A 23,425-nucleotide genomic window follows, 5' to 3' on the forward strand; every position below is an offset into this window, starting at 1 on the left:
AAGAATCATAATGCACGATAGCTACAAGAACACTGACAATTTGAATGAGTTGGATATATCAAAACCTTGTCTATAGCACTATAATATGACTTAACCAGAAGATGTTCTCCCTCAATAGTTACTGCTTTCTTTATCATTACGTACAAGGTGTCCTTTATTCAGCAATCTCATTAATTAATTGAGACTATATTCTTAAATGTTCAACATCATTACTCAAAATTAAAATTCTTAAACCTGTCTTTCCCGAATATTTCTTAAGTTGCTCTGCCTTAATTAGTGATCTTGGACTGATGATCTCAGACTATAATCAACTTTGTACTTCAATCCAATTTATCGATCGATCAAGAGGCTAATTTCCTTTGTTTGGACAAGTAACTAAAAGAAAGACATCACTTTCTCTTGAACAAGGAAAGAACATAACTATAGCATTAGTTAATTACTTGATTGAACAAGCTCAACCATTTAGAAAATAAGGAAAGTGAGCAAAGATGAACAAGTTGAAAAAATCCCTTTCTTTGTCTCTTGTGCTAGCAACATAGAGAAAAAAGGAAAAAATAACAAAAGAAAGCTGAAAAGCTCTCTTGGACTCATTTATGCGTCCATGCAAGAGTAAATCTTACAATTTCTTTTATTGTCCTCTCACCTTCACCTTCTTGGACCAAATACTTTCTTCATTTTTTTAATTTTTTTTTTAATTTTCTTACTTTTGGATATACTTTTTTATTTTTCTATCCTCCTAGTTCCTCCTTCCCCACGCAACCTAGGTGTCCATCTTTGATTATAATATGCTTAAGAATGAAAAAACAAGTGTAAAGTTTTCCTTCTATCACTCTCTACAGCCCATCTGCCCCACACTTTTTATCAATCCTTGTCTAGTAGGAACTCTTTGTTTTTTGTTTTTTTTTTTTGTGCTAAGGTGGTAGGAACATATCATTGCTTTTCTCTAGTTACCCGGAAGCAAATAACTAGATATATGTGTGTGTATGTATGTACTTAACTATAACAACATAAAAATCGTTTACATTACCATTACATATATATATATATATATAGTTTAATAAGTGAGCAGGTTAGTTGTCATTTTATCGATTAATTAAGTACTCCTTTTGTTATAATTTAAGTAATGTAATTTGATCCGACAAGAAATTTCGAAGGAAATTAAAAGAAGATTATTGTAACTTGTGATCTTAAATATGCCATTACATTTGTGTGGCTATAGGACTTGTAAAATTTGTGGTCTTAAACACGTCATTTCATTTGTGTGGTCATAAGAATTTGTTATTGTACCGAAAAAAGAACTTGTTATTAAGTGTAAAATGTGAAGTTTAATTAGAGTTAAATGATTCCAAATGTTTTTTTGAATGAGAAATATGTCACGTAAACTAAAACGGAGCGTGTAATATTGCGATGCACCGGTGATTCCATTGAATTTTAACTAATAAACGCTGACCGACGATCGTGTATTTTTTTTTTTTTAAGATTATCAGGCTCTAAGTTATAACTACGTAGCAATGGACTACAAAATAAATAACATGAAAAAATACAACATGTTAAAATACAATTTTTTTTTTTAAAGAAAGGTACACTATATCAAGCATATAACTTAAATATATTAAAGTGATCTCAATGTGTAAATATTTTTCTCACTATTCGTATTCGATGTATATAATTTAGAATTCCTTACGTATACGTGATACATCAAAGCAGATCGAGGAGGGATCAAGGGGCTTCTTAAGAAGACTATATTATTGGCTTCTTGATGATAATTATCATTATTTCGCTAATAACTATATTTGCTTGCTTCACCTTATCTCTAACATTAAATAATTAATTTTGGCAAATAAGACGGTGCATCGAGCTTACCCCAACTTTCTTCTTGTCCAACAAACTAGTCGATAAGGAAAAAACAAGCGTCGTACGTGCATCATGTCTTTTAGAAATTTAAATCTATATAATTTATTATCATCGCAAATTAATACTTTTTCCATCCATTTTTATTTATTCTGTATACTAAAATTAGATGTCCACATTTATTTGTCCAGTTTTGAAGACCAAGATATGATTTATCATACTTTTTTTATTCTTATTATTAATTATTGAGTTGGAATTTCAAGAAATTTTTTATGGTTACACAACTTTCAAAGTATGTTTGATTGATTTCAACCATTAGATGACTTAGTAATAATTATGAGTGATATATTAAAATTATCATTCTATTTATTGCTCCTTAAGGGGTGTGTCAAGTCAATATAGGAGATGTAAAACATGGATCGAAGGAGTAGTAGCAAAGAAGAATATTCAATACCTATTTAAAATTCAAGCCATATTTCAACAATTATAATGGTCAACGTACACTTCAAAGTTTAGGCATTGGAGGGGCATGGGTCATGCATTAAAAATTAAAATTAAGAACACCTTTGAGTATTATACAGTTTCTCCTTGTCGTTTCTTATGAACCTAATTCAGTTTAGCAGAGTTGAGTTAACATTCATTTATTATTCAAAAACCAAAGATTATATGTATTCAGACAAAAATAATACAATCTTTTTTAATAAAAAACGAACAAAATTAAGAATAAATAAATTATTTGAGAATGGGGTAGAGATGTCCCTTTACACTCATATAAGAAGAATAAAGGATTTAAACGGAGACAAGATTAAAAGAATTAGAGAAGAACCAAATTTCCTGGCTAATAAGAAGCCAAGGTCAAATAAAACAATTACGAGCAAAAGGAAATAGAAATCTGACGTGAGAGCTGACGTTAATTTAACCATTCCCGTTATCAAAATAGATTAAAGGCTTATGGCAGGATATTTCATATATACAATTAAACTAATTAAACTCAATTTCAATTAAACACCTCAACCCTAATAAAGTGTTCTAATTAGATATTTTCGGTTCAAATTTTGATTTTTTGTTGTGGTTTCATTCGTCTATAGGTAGCTTAATTAATCATATAAAATATGTTATCTCTATTAATAATATAAAACCTCAAGTAGAAATTATTACTGTTATTGAGGCGAATGCGTATAATTAAAGAATATGACATATTTTATATAGTTAACTTAACTACCCAATAAACGAATGAAACCATATAAAAAATAATTTTCAAAATTGGAAATAAAAATATCTAATTAGAACACGAGTTGAGAAGTTCAATTACATAAAGTGTCTAAATGGAATATCCTTATAATATATCTTTAACCCTTTAATCTATTTTGGTAAAGGGAATGACACATTTAAACTACCAACGAAGTATCAATCTGAATCATTTCACATAGTTTAGAGCAATAAATTTGAACTTTTGCGCCCTTGCTTGATTGATCTTTGTGACACACACCTTATTCTATATAAGTGGGACAAAATTGTGAAAAAGAGCATTCTTTGTCGAAGTTGTAGAGCTTCAGTTTTAAATACCTTAACTTGTTTTACTCTCTGTAATCTGCAAGAATAGTATGTCAGGTCCAGAGTGTTGTGAAAACCCACCAAACCTGAGTTGTGGTAGTGGTGGAGAAGCTGGACATGTCCAACAACTTGGAGGCTTCAACTCCTATATTTCTGGCTCTGCTGATTCCCCCCGTGCTGTTCTCCTTGTTTCTGATGTTTTTGGTATGTTTTCTTTTTAGCTTTCTATATTCATTTCTTGTATCATAGTGCTTGTCTATATATTAGAACCACTGGTTAGGTAAATATACCTGTGAGTAATCACCATGAAAGAATTGTGATTCCTGTTAATCAAATTGTAATCTGTTTACATAAACTAAAGAACAGTGTGTTTATTTCGAGCCCACAAAAAACTGTGTTTCCTTAAAGAATTTAATCCCCTCACAGTTGCCAAAGGTTTGGATTAATTCTTCCCAGGATAGAACGAAATTCTATTCTGCAATACCGGCAATGGAAATTGCAGAATTTCAGCGAACTCAACGAATGGTAGTAATCACACGACAATTACTGATTTTTGGTTTTGAAAGGAATGCAGTATGAGGGGAATGGCTATATATGCAACATGCCTAAAAAAAAACTTGTGTGATTACAGGTAAGGATTAACCGCATCTGGGTAAATAGGTTTCCCTTTGAACTTTCCGTAGTGCACATACATCGGATATACTCGATCAATCGGTAGATTTGATATCTTTGAACCGTCGATCTTTAATGTATATCTAGACAACATATGTCACACACTTAACCCTTAACCATTCTTGGTTCTCATTGTTGTGTTCGTTTCAGCCTTGAACACCGCCTGGTTTCATGAGTGTGTAGAGAACTGGCCTTACTCTAATTCTCCTTGAAGCGGCTTCCACTTCACGCTCACATATGTGATTCCTAAACGTGTCATCGTGTAGATACACAATTTGATATACTTCGTATCAAACTTAGAAACCATTAAAAAGCCTTTGCGCTTTATCCTTGTTCCTGAACATTGTCTTATCATGAGAATGGATTGAGTTTGACGACAATGTTGAACCGTCATTCATAACTTTGTTTGATCTCCTTGAACTCTAGATCTTGGGATTTCGGTCACTAGGTGGAGTTACCATTATTATGACTTGTTCTTGGCCATAATCCCATTCCCTTTGATGATTTATCAACCGCCTCTCTAGTTAGGCCTTTTGGAAGTGGATCCGGCACATTATCCTTTGACTTTACATAGTCAATTGTGATAATTCCACTAGAGAGTAATTGTCTAACGGTATTTCATATTTGACTTTCCCCCTTCCTATTGCGACTTGACTATCACAATATATGCATAGGTGCCATCTGTTTAGGCCAAAACGGAATGTCTTCCAAGAAATTCCGTAGCCATTCGGATTTTCTCGCACTTTATCCAAAGCTATAAACTCTCACTCCATTGTAGCGAGCGATACATGTATCCGCTTGGATGATTTCAAGACATTTTCCTCCTCCAATGGTGAAAACGTATCCGCTGTGTGGATTTAACTTCGATGATCCAGGTGATCGATTTGCATCACTATATCCTTGATTACAAGGATATTTATTATAGTGCAAAGCATAGTCTTGGTGTATTGTAAATACCCAAAACTCTTTTCATTGCCATCCAATGAGTTTGGTCGATTACTTGTGTACACGATTTGGTTTACTTATTGACAAGCTATATCCGGTCGTGTACAATTCATAATGTACATCAAACTTCCCAACACTCGAGCATAGTCTGGCGAGACTTGCTTTGACCTTGGTTCTTTGTAAGAGCAAGGTTCACGTCAATCGGAGTCTTTGCGGCGTTAAACTCCGATACTTGAATTTTTCAAGTACCATCTTAACATAGTGAGTTTGTGACAATGCTAGACCTTGTGGAGTTCTATGGATCTTAATTCTAGAATTAAATCAGCAACTCCTAAGTCTTTCATATCAAACTTACTAGCAAGCATACGCTTAGTAGCATTTATGTCGGCAATGACTTTGCTCATTATCAACAGATCATCAACATACAAGCAAACAATGACTAAGTGATTTGGAACGTTCTTAACGTAAACACATTTATCACATTCATTGATTTTAAATCCATTTGCCAACATTGTTTGGTCAAATTTTGCATGCTATTGTTTGGGTGCTTGCTTAAGTCCATAAAGTGACTTAACAAGTCGACACACCTTCTTCTCTTTTCCGGAGTTATGAACCTTCGGTTGATCCATATAGATTTCTTCCTCTAACTCTCCATTCAAGAAGGCTGTTTTCACGTCCATTTGATGGATATGAGTTCGTACACCGCAGCCAATGCTATCAACACCCGAATGGATGTTATCCTTGTTACCGGTGAGTATGTATCAAAATAATCAAGACCTTCTTGTTGTCTAAATCCTTTGACAACGAGTCTTGCCTTATATTTATCAATAGTGCCATCATCTTTCATTTTCTTCTTGAAAATCCATTTGGAGCCTAAAGGTTTGTTTTCCGGAGGAAGATCAACCAATTCCCAAGTATGATTGTTTAATATGGATTCTATTTCACTATTGATTGCCTCTTTCCAATATTGTGCTTCGGAGGAAGACATTGCCTCCTTGAAAGTTTGAGGCTCATTCTCTACTAAGAATGTCAAAAAGTCTGGACCAATGGAAGTCGATGTTCTTTGACGTTTGCTACGTCTAGGATTCTCTTCGTTAGGCATATTTTCCTTTGTTTCTTCCCGAGGTCGTTTAGGTCTTTCACCAGACGACTCACATTCTATTTTATACGGATAAATATTCTCAAAAAATTCAGCATTATCAGATTCCATTACCGTATTAACATGAATGTCGGGATTTTCTGATTTATGAACCAGAAAACGATATGCTTTACTATTAGTAGCGTATCCTATAAAAACACAATCAATGGTTTTTGGTCCAATTTTTACCCTTTTGGGTTTAGGAACTTGCACCTTGGCTAAACACCCCCCCACTTTGAAATATTTTAAGCTAGCCTTTCTACCTTTCCATTGTTCATATGGAATGGACTTTGTTTTGCTATGGGGCACTCGGTTGAGTATTCGGCTTGCTGTAAGGATAGCTTCGCCCCATAAGTTTTGCGGTAAACCAAAACTTATCAATAAGGCATTCATCATTTCCTTCAATGTTCGATTCTTTCTTTCCACAATTCCATTGGATTGTGGGGTGTATGGGGCAGTAGTTTGATGAATAATTCCATATTCTAAGCATATTTCTTCAAAGGGAGATTCATATTCTCCACCCCTATCACTTCTAATCATTTTGATTTTCTTGTTCAGTTGTGTTTCGACTTCATTTTTGTATTGTTTAAATGCATTAATAGCTTCATCTTTGCTATTAAGTAAATACACATAGCAATATCGAGTGCTATCGTCAATAAACGTTATAAAGTACTTTTTCCCACCGCGTGATGGTGTTGACTTCATATCACAAATGTCGGTATGAATTAAGTCTAAAGGATTGAAATTCCTTTCAATAGACTAATAAGGATGCTTAGCATACTTGGATTCAACACATACTTGACATTTGGACTTATTGCATTCAAACTTAGGAAGTATTTCCAAGTTAATCATTTTTCACAATGTTTTATAATTAACATGTCCCAAACGTGCATGCCATAAACTATTTGACTCAAGTAAATAAGATGAAGGAGAAATTTTATTCATATCAACTGAGATTACATTGAGTTTGAAAAGGCCCTCTGTGAGGTAGCCCTTTCCAACATACATATCGTTTTTACTAACAACAACCTTATCAGAAACAAAAACACATTTAAATCCATTCTTGACTAGTAGTGAAGTTGAGACTAAGTTCTTCCGCATTTCTGGAACATGAAGGACATTCTTGAGCGTTACAATCTTTCCAGACGTCTTACAGCCGCTATAGACATTATAAAGACCATCATCCAGCCCATTGAGAATATAGTTTTTACATAGAAAATCAGAATGATTCCATGCCTCCGTCACGATGAAACGCTCGTTGTCCGGAGTCTCTTCTGGTAGAACAGGAACTTCCTCAGTAATAAATTTTTGCAGACTGAGGGTTGTTAAATAGAAGAACATTTTCTGTTGCCAGCGTTTAAAGTCTATGCCAGAAAACTTTCCGGGCTTCTCTGCCGCAGCCATCGCAGGGACAGTTGTGGTGCGACTGGAAGAGGCGACAGTCTTTGCACCAGAACCAGTAGCGTTCTCGACAGTGATATCAGCCATTTTCTGTTTGACAACAAAACAGAACCAGAATCAATAAATAGAACGCACAAAGTAATAATGTCGATGAAGTTTTTATATTCTTCTAATCGAATACACAAAGTAATAATCTCGATGAAGTTTTTATATCTTCAAATCGAGTAGATTACTGGAATAGAAAATCCGAGAATTTTAGTCTCCAACCAAAACAGAATATCAGATGAAACAGAAGTATAATTACTAAATTCTTTAAGTTTGTGATTCCTATTAATCAAATTGTAATCTGTTTACATAAACTAAAGAACAGTATGTTTATTTCGAGCCCACAGAAAACTGTGTTTCCTTAAAGAATTTAATCCCCTCACAGTTGCCAAAGGTTTGGATTAATTCTTCCCAGGATAGAACGAAATTCTATTCTGCAACCGGCAGTGAAAATTGCAGAATTTCAGCGAACTCAACGAATGGTAGTAATCACACGACACTTACTGATTTTTGGTTTTGAAAAGAATGCAGTATGAGGGGAAAGGAAATTGCGTTTTTCAGAGAACAAAAATGTTTTCAGTTTTTCGTTTTCAGTGTGTAAAAAATGAGGCGAAGCCTCTGAAAATTTATAGCCTGTTATTTTGATCTGAACAGGTGTGGAAGTGCCTGTTCGGTGATGACCGCTGGTCATCGTTATCGTTAGCCGAAGCCGAACAAAAATGTTTTCAGTGTGTAAAAAATGAGGCGGAGCCTCTGAAAATTTATAGCCTGTTATTTTGATCTGAACAGGTGTGGAAGTGCCTGTTCGGTGAAGGAGATGACCGCTGGTCATCGTTATCATTAGCCGAAGCCGAAGCCGAGCCGCGCGACGAAGACGGCGCGAGGGATGGTCCTCTTCTCAACCCTTTATGAGCTAGAGAATGTGTTGCTTAATATAAGCACACACATAACACTTTCAACCACCAATGTGGGAGAAGTGTTTGTTTTTCAAACTTTCATTTCCCTCCACTTTTGTTTCCCTCCATTTCCCAATTCATACTTCACCTTTAAAGTCCCTCACTTAATGCATTTGTGGACTTTAAACTCAACAAGAATTGCATGAGGCTTTGTGGTTTACTAGGAACTCGCGTTTCAGGTTTCTCTGGGAACCAGAACTCTATCTAAAAGCTTTCCTTTTTTTTTTTTTTTTTTTTTTTTGGAATAAATTGTTTGGCGGTTCTTGCCTATGCCCCGTCACGCACTTTTCCTCTTATTTTGATTGAAATTGACAAAAGCCCATAGGAGATATACTTTTTCTTCTTGTTTTTTTATATTTGTAAATACTTGTGAAGATCTTCCTTGAAAACCATTGATGAACTGATAGATGAAGTGTAATTGGTATTTTATAAAACAAAATAATTCTATCGGTTTATCATGCTACAGTCATAAAGTATCTGGTAAGTTAAGACAGGTTATAGGGAAAGACTATACCCTATAAGCAAATAACTAAGTATTGTCTTTTTTGTTAATATGCAGGATATGAAGCTCCAAAGTTGAGGTAAGAATTGAGTTTTGCCTTTTAGAAGAATAGGAATGCTTGTGATTAGATTAGCACTAAAATAATGAAAGCCGACTGCTTTCTTCCCTGCAACTAAGGGGTGTAGCGATTTATGGAGTTTAGTTATGCTTGAACCCATCAAAGGCCATTAGTAGTGCACGAGCTTCGAAAGAAAGAGAGTTTGAGTCACACTAAGCAGAGAATTAGGTCGGTGAGCGAAAGAGATTGAAAACTATCCCATGGGGCAACCAGCCTTTGAAACAAGTTCTCAAATCAATCTATTCGAACCCTTAAATATGCAGTTATGAATTGTGTGAATAAGAATCTCTATTTACGCTTTACTTATTCAGGGTTAAGCATGGTGCTATCTGTATGATTTCTACCCTTCTTCCCTCTGCCTGGTTTAATAAAAGTTCTCCTTTCTCCCGGTCAGAATTGTTTATAAAGTCTTAAAGAAACCTCAGGGATCACTTGCTTTCCACCTTGTAGAAAGCTCTATTTGGATGGAAATAGATATTTTCTCCAAACTGATATCACTTGCTTTCCATTTTATAGAAAGCTCGCAGACAAAGTTGCAGCAGCTGGCTTCTATGTAGTAGTCCCTGATTTCCTCCGTGGTGATCCCCATGTAGCTAATGATGAGAGGCCTTTGGAAGTATGGATAAAAGATCATGGACCGGTGAGTTCGTGTTTCTAATACTTTTCTATGACCTTTTTCTACGGCTTTTTTCTACCTCTACATCTGGATATTAGTTGAGGTCTCAGCTTTTGAAGTTTGAACTTCATTTTAATGAATCCTTATTCTGTGTTTTCCATAATCCATTACCTCTTTGTTTTAAAAGCATCCCGGAGAAATGGGATATTTTGTTTATTCGCGCAGTAGTAAAATTGGACTAGTTTGTTTTATTTCTGCTGAGTTCGTGGGGATTTTATAATTTTTGGCTTGTTCATTCGTGGAGTCTGGTGACCAGTCAAGTTTGCACTTTCATTAACTGTATTCTTGTTACAATAGGATCAAGGGTTTGAAGATGCAAAACCAGTTATTGAAGCTATAAAGAGCAAAGGTATAACTAAAATTGGAGCAGCAGGCTTCTGTTGGGGAGGTGATTCTTCTTGCTCTCGTTACAATTTTTTTTTCTTCCTTTAGCATAAATTGGTCAGCAGTCTTGAAGAATATATCTTCTTTATTGTTCTGGTTTGCTAAATAACTATTTTAAATTCGTTTCAGCTAAGGTGGTTGTGGAACTAGCAAAATATGCTTATATCCAAGCTGCAGTGCTATTGCATCCTTCATTTGTGGCCGTAGATGATATGCACGGTATAACTTTGTTACTAGATCTTCTATTGTTTCTTCTCATTTTTCTATTGTTTGTGTATAAAGAATTCAGTTAATCTATATAAAGAGTTCATAACACTGGGAATGTCCGGGCATAATTTTCATATAGGCTTTGGTTCCGTCTTCAGACATATGTTTTTAAAGTATGAAAGCTTTATCGAGCATCTCTCATTTTTGGGCGGATTGACGGGTGGGGAGTGGTTAGTTTTAAAAAATTCTCTGGTTTGATACTTAAAAAAAATATTTGAGTTTGTCAATGTAGCTCCTTTCTACTTCTTAATTTAGAGCAGGATTTCACAATTTGATGCAGTATCAGGGCTAAGTTTCACACTGTAGCATTTTCATCGTTTAGTTTCTAAAGTCATAATTCTCTAATTTGTTGTTGTGTTCAGCGGTTAAGGTTCCAATATCAATATTGGGGGCTGAGATTGATCGAAGATCTCCACCAGAGCTTGTCAAGCAGTTCGAGATGGCCTTAAATGCTAAGCCCGAGGTAGGAAATTTAGATGCTTAATCTTTTCACGAATTGCAGTAGACATTACTTTAAAAGCCTCTCGATTGGTGATCATAACCTGCTTATGTTGCTTTACAAGATAATACACAAAAGGTCACTCCTTTTTGAACTTTCGATTGTACTCACATGCTTACTTTGGGAAAGTTGTCTCTTATAATTTCTTTATACTTTCGCAAGCACTTTGATTAACTATTTTACTTTATTATACTACTGAAGACGTTATTTGCTCACATAAACAAAAAGAAGAAGAAAAAAAAAAGGAAAAGGATGCTGATGAAGAAAAAAATGGAAAAGGATGCTGAGGGACAATCAAGCATCCTTCAATGCAAATGTTTCAGAATTAAGGGTGATACATAGGATATACATCTAAGAGACGCACTCTGTATATCCCACAGCGCAGAACGGTAACTAGAGTGCCAATTCGTGGACAAGATGCTTCCAAATTTCTGACTTATTTGTTAATAAGCTATTGAGTTATATGCTTACTAATCTTATAGGGAACATTATCTGTACATGAACCATAGAGGTCCACCCGAAACAGAATTTTTGTCTCAGTTTATAGGTGCATAGTTTAGATTGCTTCTCTTGTTCAAGGATGAATAACTTTCTATATCTTGAGAAGTGCTTTAAGCCAATGCAATCATTGAAGTAACTTCTTTTAGCATAATAATTGACTAAGCGGTGTATTCGAGTTGTATGGCTACATGGTTTACCAACGGTTACTGGTTCCCCATGGGTTTTCAAGACTTGGATTACACTATCGTAGTGTATTACTGCCAACGAGAATGAATTGAACATTTATGGCGTTTTTTCATGCAGGTTGACGCATTTGTGAAGATTTTTCCCGGGGTTGCACATGGCTGGTCTGTGAGGTACAATGACGAAGACGAAGTGGCTGTAAAATCTGCTCAAGAGTCTCATCAAGACATGTTGGGATGGTTTGAGAAACATCTCAAGTAAAATATGCTTTTACTGTAATCCATGTATTCCTTGTGTGTGTGTGTGGTGATAAGGTTAGAAGGGTTTTCTCTGCAGCAAATGATTCCATCTGCATCTTGTCTGGAATATAGATTTCTCAGCATGAGAACTGTCTTTGTGTTTGGTTTATGCATAATTTGCAAAATCCATCAATATGACCATTTGAATAACGTACTAATCGATTAAACTCTAGTTAGAGTTTAGAGGACCTACCATAATTTGATTATTTTTACCGCTGTCACCAATCTAATGCTACCCTTTTTCTTTTTCTGAGCTTGCTCAATTATGCTTGGCGAAACTTTATGTGGGACTTTGCGGGCCGAACCCGACCAACGGAAAGAAAAATGGTTTCATTTTTTTGCGCGGAGTGCCCTTCTTTTGGGGTGGTCTTTAAATTTTGCCCCTCATATTTGTGGTCTTTAAATTATGCCTCTCATATTGCTGGTCTTTAATTTTTGCCCTTCGCATTGTAACTCTGAGCGTTCGCGCCGAAATAATGAGGTTCGAGTTCGAACCCCCGCTCAAGCATAAATTAAAAAAAAAAATGCAAGACAAGGTTTGGGTCGCGTGTATCTGGGACCAAACTTTTTTGTTAAGGAATTACACATTTATGCCGAAATCTCGCAGATCACTATATATTATGGGAGACTTGGCATAAGTATGTCGGGTCGCACAACTTTGATAATTCCTTCACAAAGTTATCTTGGGGGCATACTTTTAATGGGCAAACTTTTATGCCGGACGGTATAACTTTGTGAAGGAATTATCAAAGTTATGCGGGCCGGCTCTTTATTATACATTTCCATAAGGCGTAAGTATCTTGGTCGCATAACTTTTAATTCCTTTCACAAAGTTATGCGGTGGGGGCATTCTTTTAATGGGCAAAATTTTATCTTTAGGATCGCATAAACTTTTGAATGAATTATCAAAGTTATCTGGGACAAGATACTTACGCCAATCTGCCCATAAGGTATAAGTATCTGCGGTAAGCGTAATTTTGGTAATTCTTCAAAGCGTGCCGTTGGGGGCATAGCGAAATTTAAACTTGCCTTGCGATTTTTTTTTTTAAAATTTTGATCGCGCATAGGTTCGAACCGGAACCTATGGGTTTTAAATGAAGGGCAAAATTTAAAGATTTCAACTATGAGGGGCAAAATTTATAGACCACCCCAAACGAAGGGCAATTCTGCGAATTGCAGAATTGCCCAAATGGTTTTTTGACAGTGTCGGAAGAAAAGGGAACTTTTATTTTCCTTATAGGTAGGCCTTGAGTTTGACATTTTACCATTATGGTTGAGGAGTAGATCATACGAATAGAAGGAAGGATGGATTGAGGTGTATATACAAAAGAACAAAGATATAATGGATCAAAATCCCCCTAAACTATTATGTTTTTATTAGGCTAAATTCATCGGGAGACATCTGTGATTGACAACATTTTTCACATAGACACATCAATTGAGCCTTGTATTTATTGAGGACTCATCGAATTTGTCCCAATTAGATACTTTTTTGACAATCAGCTAAAATTATAAAATGTATGTAATACACTCGCGAGTGATGTGACATGATGACTAATTAAAAGAGGACCACGAACCATCAATGTCATTTGCTCTGATGAACTCCAAGCAATGAGTCACTGCTCATTTCCCCTCTCCCCGGAGTCTAAATCACGTTCAAGGGCCTCATTTTTAGGGGGGGAAATGGTAATGTTGTGCTTAGAAACAGCTTCTTCAACAGTAGTACAGCTTATGTAGTGAAAATGGAAAGAATGGAGCTGGAACTGAGAGATTTGTTGTCCCATTTGGGTTTTTCCCAAAGAAAACAGTAGTACAATGAAAATGGAAAGATTGCTAAAAATTTGAACAGACTTCACTAAAAATTTGAACAGAGCTCAGATCCTTTTTTTTTTCTTTTTCATAATTTTATTTTCGAGAAAAGGGTCAAAAATCCCTCTCTATTTTGGGAAAAAAATTTAAAATATCCTCCATTACAATTTTGGATCAAAAATACCCCTCCTGTCATTAAAATTTTCAAATATACGAAATTCCCAACATAACCCGATTTCATTTTTAAACCCGATTCAACTAAATAAAAAAACGCATATGGGTTACCCGCTCCTGTGCCTAGTGGCTCTAGATGTAGGACTCGGGAACAAGTTGGTCGCATATGGGTTCTTTATATAGTTGGGTTGGATTTAAATGGGGCCGTTTTAAAAATGAAATCGGGTTATGTTGGGAATGTCCGTTAAAACGAAAGTATATTTGAAAACTTTAATGACGGAAGGGGTATTTTTGACCCAAATTTATAATGGAGGATATTTTTAGCCCTTTTCGCAAAATAGAGGGGTATTTTTTACCCTTTTCCCTTTATTTTCCATCCTTAAAACAAAAAGAGTTAAGATTTAGCTTGCAACATTAATATGTTATTTTTAACAATGGAATGACCTATCTTCTTCGAAATTTGGCTACTGCAACCGAAGAGACCAAATTTGACCTCCATTGAAGGAGTTTAAACTTGGGGAAGAAGAAGAGGAAAAATAAAATAAAATTAGCTAAATAAAGCCTCTCATGCGCTGATTTTGAGTGTATTACACTCACCATATCATGTCAGCAAAAAGTGTCTAATTGGAATAAATTTCTCATGCGCTGATTTTGAGTGTATTACTCACCATATCATGTCAGCAAAAAGTGTTTAATTGGAACAAATTCGATGTAGTTTGAGTGTTCAACAGGTACAGAGTCTAGTTAAAGTGTCTAAGTGAAAGATATTGCAGACTACAAGTGTTTCCTGATGCGTTCAGCCTTATTATTAGTTTCATATTTGAAATATGCCTAATTTACCACCCTGAACTATAACTTTCAAGTGCTAAAACTCCTAAACTATCACATTTTTATTAGTTTCATACTTAAACTATGTCTAGTAGTACTATAACTTTCAGGTTTCTAGATTACCAAAAAAAAATTAAAAAAAATTTAGGTTTCTAACCAAGTATTTTTTATATACATATTTGGCCCAAAAAAATAAAAAAATAACAATTTAAAGAAATAATCATTACATCAAAGAAGAAAATAAAAAGAAGTACACAGTTGCAATCCCGTTGTTTGGTTAAATCTTTTTTTATTTGACTAAAAATTAGGAAACTCTATATTTTTTCTTATTGACTTTGGTCCGAAAAAATACACAGTTGAAATAAATAATCATTTCATCTCTAAAAGAAATACAGGGTTGGTCTTTATTATTTTGAATAGACTAATTTTATTTGATTAAAATGATTGAGTCCAAGCCAATCCTTTTTCTTTTTAACAAATTGGCCTGGAAAAAGAAAAAAATACATATAGTTGAAATAAATAGTTGGAACAAGTAGTCATTGCATTTAAAGAAGAAATTTCAAAAATATAAGTTGGGGTAATTTGCATTGTATATCAAGTTGAAGCAAGAAAAATTCACAATTGAAACAAATAAACTATTGTATATAACTGTGTGGCAATTAACGGTTGAAAAAGAGCCTACTTAGCAATACGCTGATACTCCTTGTCACATCAGTGTACAGGGGTAAAGATTATCAAATAGCCAAATCAAGGAGGGTAATTAAGACTATGGATAATGTAAGTGTGCAACTAATAATCATGTCAAGTTTAGAATTTTTTTCTTTCTTTGAAAAATCCCTGAACGTACAAGATTGTTTCCTTTATATCTAAAGGGTTTTGGGGTGTGCATGGCCCGCAGGAAGACATTAAATGATATTTAGCATTTTTTCATGTTTGGTTGGCCAAACTTTCGTGACAAGATGAGGGAAGTCATGTTTGGTTTCCACACAATCTCCTATCCATATCACCTCACTCCAACCCCCATCCCCTCCCCCCACCCCCACCCCCCCAAAGTTCCTTAATTTGTCATTATTTATTTTTAGAGAAATATTTTTTGCTTATTAACAAATACCAGAAATTATGCGGCAAAATCACTTATTTTCATATTATTACATTACCCATCACGCCCTCCCTGAATGACTTCTTTCTTCCTGCGGATCACTCATTAGTAGGCCTACACTGGGCCACCTCAGTCCAAAATGGCCATAAGAAATCGATACAGTGAACAACAAAAACGTCTCGGTGAAAGGATATGTCATGCTTTTATCATGAATTTACCACTAAAAATTTAATGTGTAATCTTAATATTTAATGTATATTAATCAAGGACGTACAAACAAAAACTATCATAACTTAAGATGTTATAGAAGAATTGATATAAAAAAACAAAAACAAAAAACATCTTTTATGGACAATATGAATGAAATCATAATGAAATTGTAAGTTATTTTTCTAAGAACACGAATTGTAGCCACCGGAGAAAAGAAAAATCAAAATCTTATAACAATTTCTTCAATGTCATTTTCATTTCTTGTTTAATTTCTCCATGCGAATCAAATATGGATGTAAAGAGATACATGAAAATGATATATCAAAGTGGTACTTATCACAACTTAAAAAAGTAATCGTGGTGGCTATTGAGTGGATTTTCTTCACCACTTAATATGCTTCAATGTTCCTTTTATTAATCTCCACTAACAAAGAAATAAAGTTTTAAGGAGTAGCCATTAAATTATATTCTTGAGATTAATTAAATAAATTGAAACGTTTTAGGAACTAATCATTAGATTAACGTGAGAACAAGTAAAGATTTTGAATTAATTATCCTTTACACAGAGAAAAAGCACGTCAACTCAAAAAGTGAGCATCATAATGTTTACAGACGTGGGACTAACAATAATTTCTTTTTCTTCCTCTTTCCAAAATAAATTCGATTATAAAAAGGAAGAATATGATCCATCATCTGTGGTAGTACGTGCGTGGTGCCAAATTAAGTAAAGAATTCCTTTACCAAACAAAAAAGAAAGTTATAGAAAGGAATGTCACTTTAACACAGCGACAAGAGGCAATATTATTAAAATTGAACTTGCATATTACAGTTCGAATCATAGTCATTTACAATCAAATTGTTTTTGTATGCGCCATGCATAAAGAATAGGAATAAGCTGATTTTAAGATATATATTACTCGTCAAAACAATCTAAACTCTATAAGGAAGGCTGGACGATGCTTTAGAATGTGAGTTCTCGTTGTCACACGGCTAAAACCCTCTAGTTACGTAAAAAAAGAGAATTTAACTTCTATTTTACGGATATTAAGAGAATTTTAGAAGCAACAATCTACAATAAAAGGCAAGGGCGAAGCTACGAGTAGCCAATGGGATACAATGGAATTCCTTTTGTTTTCTTTTCAAAAAATTATAGTTTAAATAGAATAAAATTAATTTATTTTAATTGTATATAATTTTTTTTGGTAAGTTAAGATCTTATTAATCAAAGTAGAGTTATTACGGAGTTCCCAGGAAATAAAAAATAAAAAACTGGCGCATGGATAAAGTCCCATGATCCAGATCAACAACATCTAAATCTGCTTAATCAAACCAAACAAACAAAAACTAAACAGAGTAGTAGTCTAATTGCCTGAGTCTGCTAGCAAGTTTGGGATGCATACTCCCCCTCACCACCACATCTTGTATGATTTGCCTTATGAGAACCTCAAGAGCCCTTTGCTTCCTTTGCAATATCCTGTTATTCCTTTTTTATCAAACAAAATACACATTACCAGCTACAACCATTCTAAACACCTGAGATTGTGCAGCTTTCCCATTCACTTGTGCAATCATCCATGCCATTTCACTTGTCCAGTCCATAGCACTCCTGCTATATCCAAGTCAGGCTAACAGTTTCCTCCACACAATAGTAGAATAAGCACACTTAAAGAATAAATGATCCACTGATTGATCTTCATTACCACATGGGGAGGACATGTTACTTGATCAGTGATGTATCATTTCTTCAACATGTCTCTTGTATACAGTCTCTTGTTCAGTGGCAAATAAACGACGAAGATCCAGACTTAGGTGAGCCATGATTGTTACAAGTTAACCTTCTCCAAGTGACCTTATGGTAGTTCCCTCTTAGCTGCAGGTACACGTGTTTAATGGAAAATTCCCTAGAGGTTTTAAATTGCTCCTCATGATCTATTCCAGCTTCCTCTAAGGTCTTCACTGCTTTGAAATCTTATGTTGCATCCAGTGGCGGATTCAGGATTTTCATTCAGGGTGTTCGGAAAAAAAAAAAGCTAAATATACACTGTAATTTTTTGTTGAGGGTGTTCAAAAGTTAATATATGCACATAAACACAGAAAACCCCATATATACACTGTAATTTTTTGTCGAGGGTGTTCGGGTGAACACCCTGGCCCCCAAGTAGATCCGCCCCTAGTTGCATCCAAGATGCTTGTCTTGGAAAGTAGCTTGTATATAATTAAAAGGTTGAATCCCCTTGATATAAAGTAAAAAATTCTACTAGTACAGTAACCAAATAATGTTAGTTTTTATTTTGAATTCCTTACTTAAATTTCTGGCTTCATTACTGATAAAGAAGATTTACTATAACTCAAAAATAAAGCTTTTAACTTGTTCAACTGGTTAATTACATTGGTAATGCAAATACTATTACCCTCGCACAATATATAAGCTATTAATACGTTTTTCCTTAAAATAAGTTAGCCACCAACTGTAATAGTACTTCCGGTAAATTTCCCCTTTTTAATACATTTGCCTCGAGGAATCCAAATCTTTTGCTACATACAAGTATTTTTATCGAGACGTTAATATATAACTAATTAAATACTTAGAATATCCTTATTATGGTGACATAACTTATATCAATTGGATGAGATACAAAAAAAATAATTAAAAAATCCTATTAGATCCATTAAAAAAAGATGTTTTTGAATTATTATTTTTTTAGCTATTCGAGGACATAAACTTGATACAAGGGTTTGAAGGTTTAATTGGTAGTTGGGTGTTCTCTCCCTTTCCTGCCGGATTGGCTTTGCGTACCTATACCTACATTGCCAGTATTAGCACTATTTTCATAATTTCTTGTTCTTCGATTTTTGTTGCCACTTTTGCTCCAATTATCGCATTATTCCATTGTTACTACAATTCTTTCTTCCGAATGCTATGTACTGTTTTCACTTCTCATTATTTTGTTGTTGTTCTTTCTTCCATTTCGTATTTTTTTTTTTGTTTTATTAAAAGCTCATCTCTATCTCTAAGAGTAGGGATAAGGTGTGCGTACACTTTATCTTCTAGGACCTCATTCGTACGATTATACTAGGTATGTTGTTGTTCTTGTATTTGTCTTTTTTTGTCAAGGCTTCCCTCATGTTTTGTTTATTTTGTTGATTGTGATCCATTATTAATTATGCCAGAATGGCTTATAGGTCATACATCTGTACATGGGGTGGTGGAGCTTTACATCTGGACAGCTGTCACACTCATCCACATGCCACGTAAGCAGAAGCACTTGGTCAACCATCGTCCAGTCTCGGCCAGCTTACTAATTCATTCTATTTCAAAGCGCGTGAGGAAACCCCGCACTGTCAAACTTTGACCACATAAACAAAAAGAATTATCCACAACACAAATATGCTGTCAAAATCCCACTTGCACATTATAACATCACCAGGTCCACAATCATTTTTTTTTTTTTTTTAAAAAAAAAAAGCACTTTCATGAGGTCCATTTTTTGTTACTTTTATTACTGGAGTCCGCAACTTTTTTAACTCAAAAAGTGTCAAAAGGCACTAAAATACCCTACTAAAAAAAGGTAACCAAACTACTGTTTGCACACTAAATTAATACGCACTAGAGGTTTTTTTTTTTTTGTACAATTTTAAAGTTCTCAAATTCACATTTTTTTCATATTTTGACCAAAGATTAGTCATGTTTCAAAACTCCAAAATATCAATATTTTATATAGAACTTGATATCTTTTATTGCGGTTGATATCTTTTATTGCGGACAACAATGTCGGCTCATTACACCAAGTATACCTAAGCGTTTGGATCGTCATTTTAGGGGTTGTAAAGTCTTTCCGATGTAAGTTTTGTTTGTTTGAATCTTGTTATCTTTAGGTTTTGTTTTATTTTATAAGGTTTTGATTTAAGTGTCTTAGTATTTAGTCAAGACATTACTTTATTTTGAATATACAAATAAAAATATTATATTCAAAAATAATTCATCCAATACGAGAAGTTCAAAATAATTCAAAAATACAATAACAAAATAATATCCCTTATCATGTCCCTCGACCAAGGTTTGATCCCTAGTGCTTGAGGTAAAAAAAAAAATAGTCAAATAGTTAGACCACCAAGCCAAGTAGGCATTTAAGTAATATGTAGACACTTTTTATGTTTTATAGTGTTCAATAATGTTGTTTATCTTGTTGAAATTGACATTCAAAATATCATCACCTCGGGATTTCCATCTTGAAATCTACTTTTTATCATTAGATTTTTACCAAGGAAGAATGAAAATTGTGCACCAATTTGGGGGGAAATTCAAATTGAATGAGATAATGGGCGTTTTTTGGAAAATCGGCCTAGCCAAACTGCCTTGTGGCAATTTGCGCCGCTAGATCTTGGAAAAATACCCAAAATCAAAAAAAAAAAAAAAATCGCGTAAAACGGACAACCAAGCGCAAAGTTATGACTTAAAGTTTCATCAATTTACAACTAGTTTTTCTCCCTCTACTCCTTAAAATAAAATTGCCTTGACTAAAAAAATAAGTTAAAACTTAATAAAATAAAACACTTATAAAGTAAAACACTTAAACCTAACGATAACAAGTCACCAAACAAAACTTACTTCGGGGCACTTTACAACCTCTAAAACGACGAACCAAACGTTTAAGCCTACATTATTGTTCGCAGAAAAAGGTATCAGGTTCTATATAAAATATTGATATTCCGGAAATCCCGTGGGAATGCAGTTTTAAATGTCAATTTCATTGTTGGAAATTCAATTTGAGAAAACAAGATAAATAGCATTAGTGAACACTATAAAACATAAAAAGTGTCTACATATTGCTTAAACCTAAAGATAACATGATTCAAACAAACAAAACTTACTTCGGGGCACTTTACAACCCCTAAAACGACGATCCAAACGTTTAGGTATACTTGATGTAATGAGCCGACATTGTTGTCCGCAAAAAAAAGATATCAAGTTCTATATAAAATATTGATTTTTCGGAGTTATGAAACATAACTAATCTTTGGTCAAAGTATGGAAAAAATGTGAATTTGAGAACTTTAAAATTGTACCAAAAAAAAAAAAAAAAAAAAAAAACCTCTATTGCGCACTAATTTAGTGAACAATAGAACCTAACTGTAAATTTGCAGTTTGGTCCTATTACGCACTAATTTAGTGTGCAAAAGGTAGTTTGGTTACTTTTTTTTTTTAGTGGGGTATTTTGGTTTCTTTTGACACTTTTTGGGTTAAAAAAGTTGCGGACTCTTTATTACTGTATCATATTTGTCTCACATTTAACTCGGGATAAGAATAAAAGATTTTGAAATTTGAAAAAAGAAATCAAGTCATCAACGGAATGAGAGATTCGAATCCTCGGTACGATAAATTCGTACAACAGATTAGCAATCCGTCGGTTCAATCCTCTCGGCCATCTCTCCTAAAAATATACATGTCCAATTGAGATGGGATATGATTGCACCATATGCTAAGACACGATCTAATAAATTGTTGTACCGAGTAATCTTTCTTGATAAAGTCGGTTGATTAGGGTAAAATTGTTATTCCTTAGAAACCGTACATGCGCCTTTTGATGCATACGGTTCAAACAAATTGTGAATCAATGTATAGATTTCAGTCCTCTTTTTTTTTTCTCTATAAAGGTTCTTTCTTACTTGTAACGAAAGAGCTTTTTTCGATCTTTCAATAAAGATGAGTTTTGATTTCTTTTTTATATTTTTAATTTTTCATTAGAAAATTCTAAATTATAAAACATGGTCATTAAACTTATTGAATTAACTTCTCACTGATGTATTCTTTCTCCTAGATCCTCTATTTCCTAAGTTAGAATTGTAGTTCAATTAGTTAGAGCACCGCCCTGTCAAGGTGAAAGATGCAGGTTGAAGCCCTGTCAATACCGATGGATCCGTTAGTATATTTGTCTCTTTTGAAATTTATTGTGACAATTAATTAATGTATCGGCTTTCAATCTCAAACTATGAGGTTAGTTGTATATAAATATATCAGCCGTTTTATTTTTTATGATAGTGTTGAATGAAATGAACATAAAGTTTTAAAGTGCTACATTAACTTTTACTGATCTATATCATCTTAATGGTGGGTAGAGAAAATGTTGAGCAGTAATCTTAGTTTGATAAAGAAAATGTAGCATTATAATTTAAAATTTTGAATATTAAATGCATTTGATTTCTTGATAATTGTATAAGTTGCGGTGCGCACCATTATGATTAGAAAATTATTAATTCATGGAACAGAAAGTATCTCATTTTCATAATAAAAAACCGAGAGTAGCCAAATTATCATAATGAAGAACAGAGAGTGTCCCATTTTCATATTAAAAATAAAATAAAATAAATCAAAAGCTACATCATTAGCTAACCTAAAAGGTCATTATTGTTAGAAAAGCTTGAAAGGTTCTTTTTGAATAAGATTAAAACTTTATCAACTGAATCATTTCTCTGGAATACATTTTGAGTGAAAAATTCTTCAAACAAGAATAAAGAAAGAAAAAACAGTATTTATCCAAAATAAAACCTTAATATTAATTAATTTTATATACTAACAAATTAGGTGAAAATTAGAACTGAATTTCCAAAATGGGATGCGACGAATTCTCGGTATAATTAAACAACCACCTGGTCCAAATACTTTTTGATGATGTTAACTAAAACATAAATTTGTGGACAATTGCTATATGCATGGGGTTTACAACATTTATTACAATAAATTATACATAAAAGAAACTTAATCCCACCCAACAAAAATAAAGCACTTTAACATTGGCAATTGCTATATGCAAGGGGTTTACAACATTTTTATTACAATAACTAGCAAAGGCCCGTGCGATGCACGGGACCCAACATGATTAATTTGGTTATTCATTTTAGTTAGTCTTTATGGTTTGTATATTTTGCAAAGGATACCGCGATTCTGGTTAGTGAGTCTCGATATTTTGTTTCTTTTCCTCTTATTTTTCCCCTTAATTTCTCAATTATTGTTAAAATTTGTCTTATTTTGGTTATGTCTGCCTCGTTTTTATTTAGTAAGTTGAAAATTCAAATATCCAACATGTCAAGTTTATAATCACAAGATTTAAAGGATATTTTATTATATTATACACATTTTTAATTTAGAACCAGAAGATTCAAAAGTCTAATTAAACTCCGTGTCTAGTCAAACTTAGACACTTAAATTGAGACAAAGGGAGTATATGCCAAATGAAAGGACAATTGAGACATTGCGTTAGATCTAATTAACAAAGAAATTTGTAGAATAAACTCATCAAAATTAATAGCAAAACT

General features: G+C 33.8%; 1 protein-coding gene across 1 annotated transcript; it reads left to right on the forward strand.

Annotated features, from left to right (window-relative positions):
* Positions 1–3,233: 3,233 nt before the first annotated feature.
* Positions 3,234–12,174, forward strand: LOC132063400 (endo-1,3;1,4-beta-D-glucanase-like). The gene is made up of 8 exons (XM_059455920.1): positions 3,234–3,342; positions 3,392–3,609; positions 9,122–9,143; positions 9,699–9,822; positions 10,156–10,246; positions 10,372–10,461; positions 10,872–10,972; positions 11,813–12,174. The coding sequence occupies exons 2-8, from the start codon at positions 3,456–3,458 to the stop codon at positions 11,951–11,953; spliced, it is 723 nt and encodes a 240-aa protein (XP_059311903.1). The 5' UTR covers positions 3,234–3,342; positions 3,392–3,455; the 3' UTR covers positions 11,954–12,174.
* Positions 12,175–23,425: the final 11,251 nt, after the last annotated feature.

The sequence above is a fragment of the Lycium ferocissimum genome, chromosome 7 (genome assembly GCF_029784015.1).
Source record: "Lycium ferocissimum isolate CSIRO_LF1 chromosome 7, AGI_CSIRO_Lferr_CH_V1, whole genome shotgun sequence".
NCBI lineage: Eukaryota > Viridiplantae > Streptophyta > Magnoliopsida > Solanales > Solanaceae > Lycium > Lycium ferocissimum.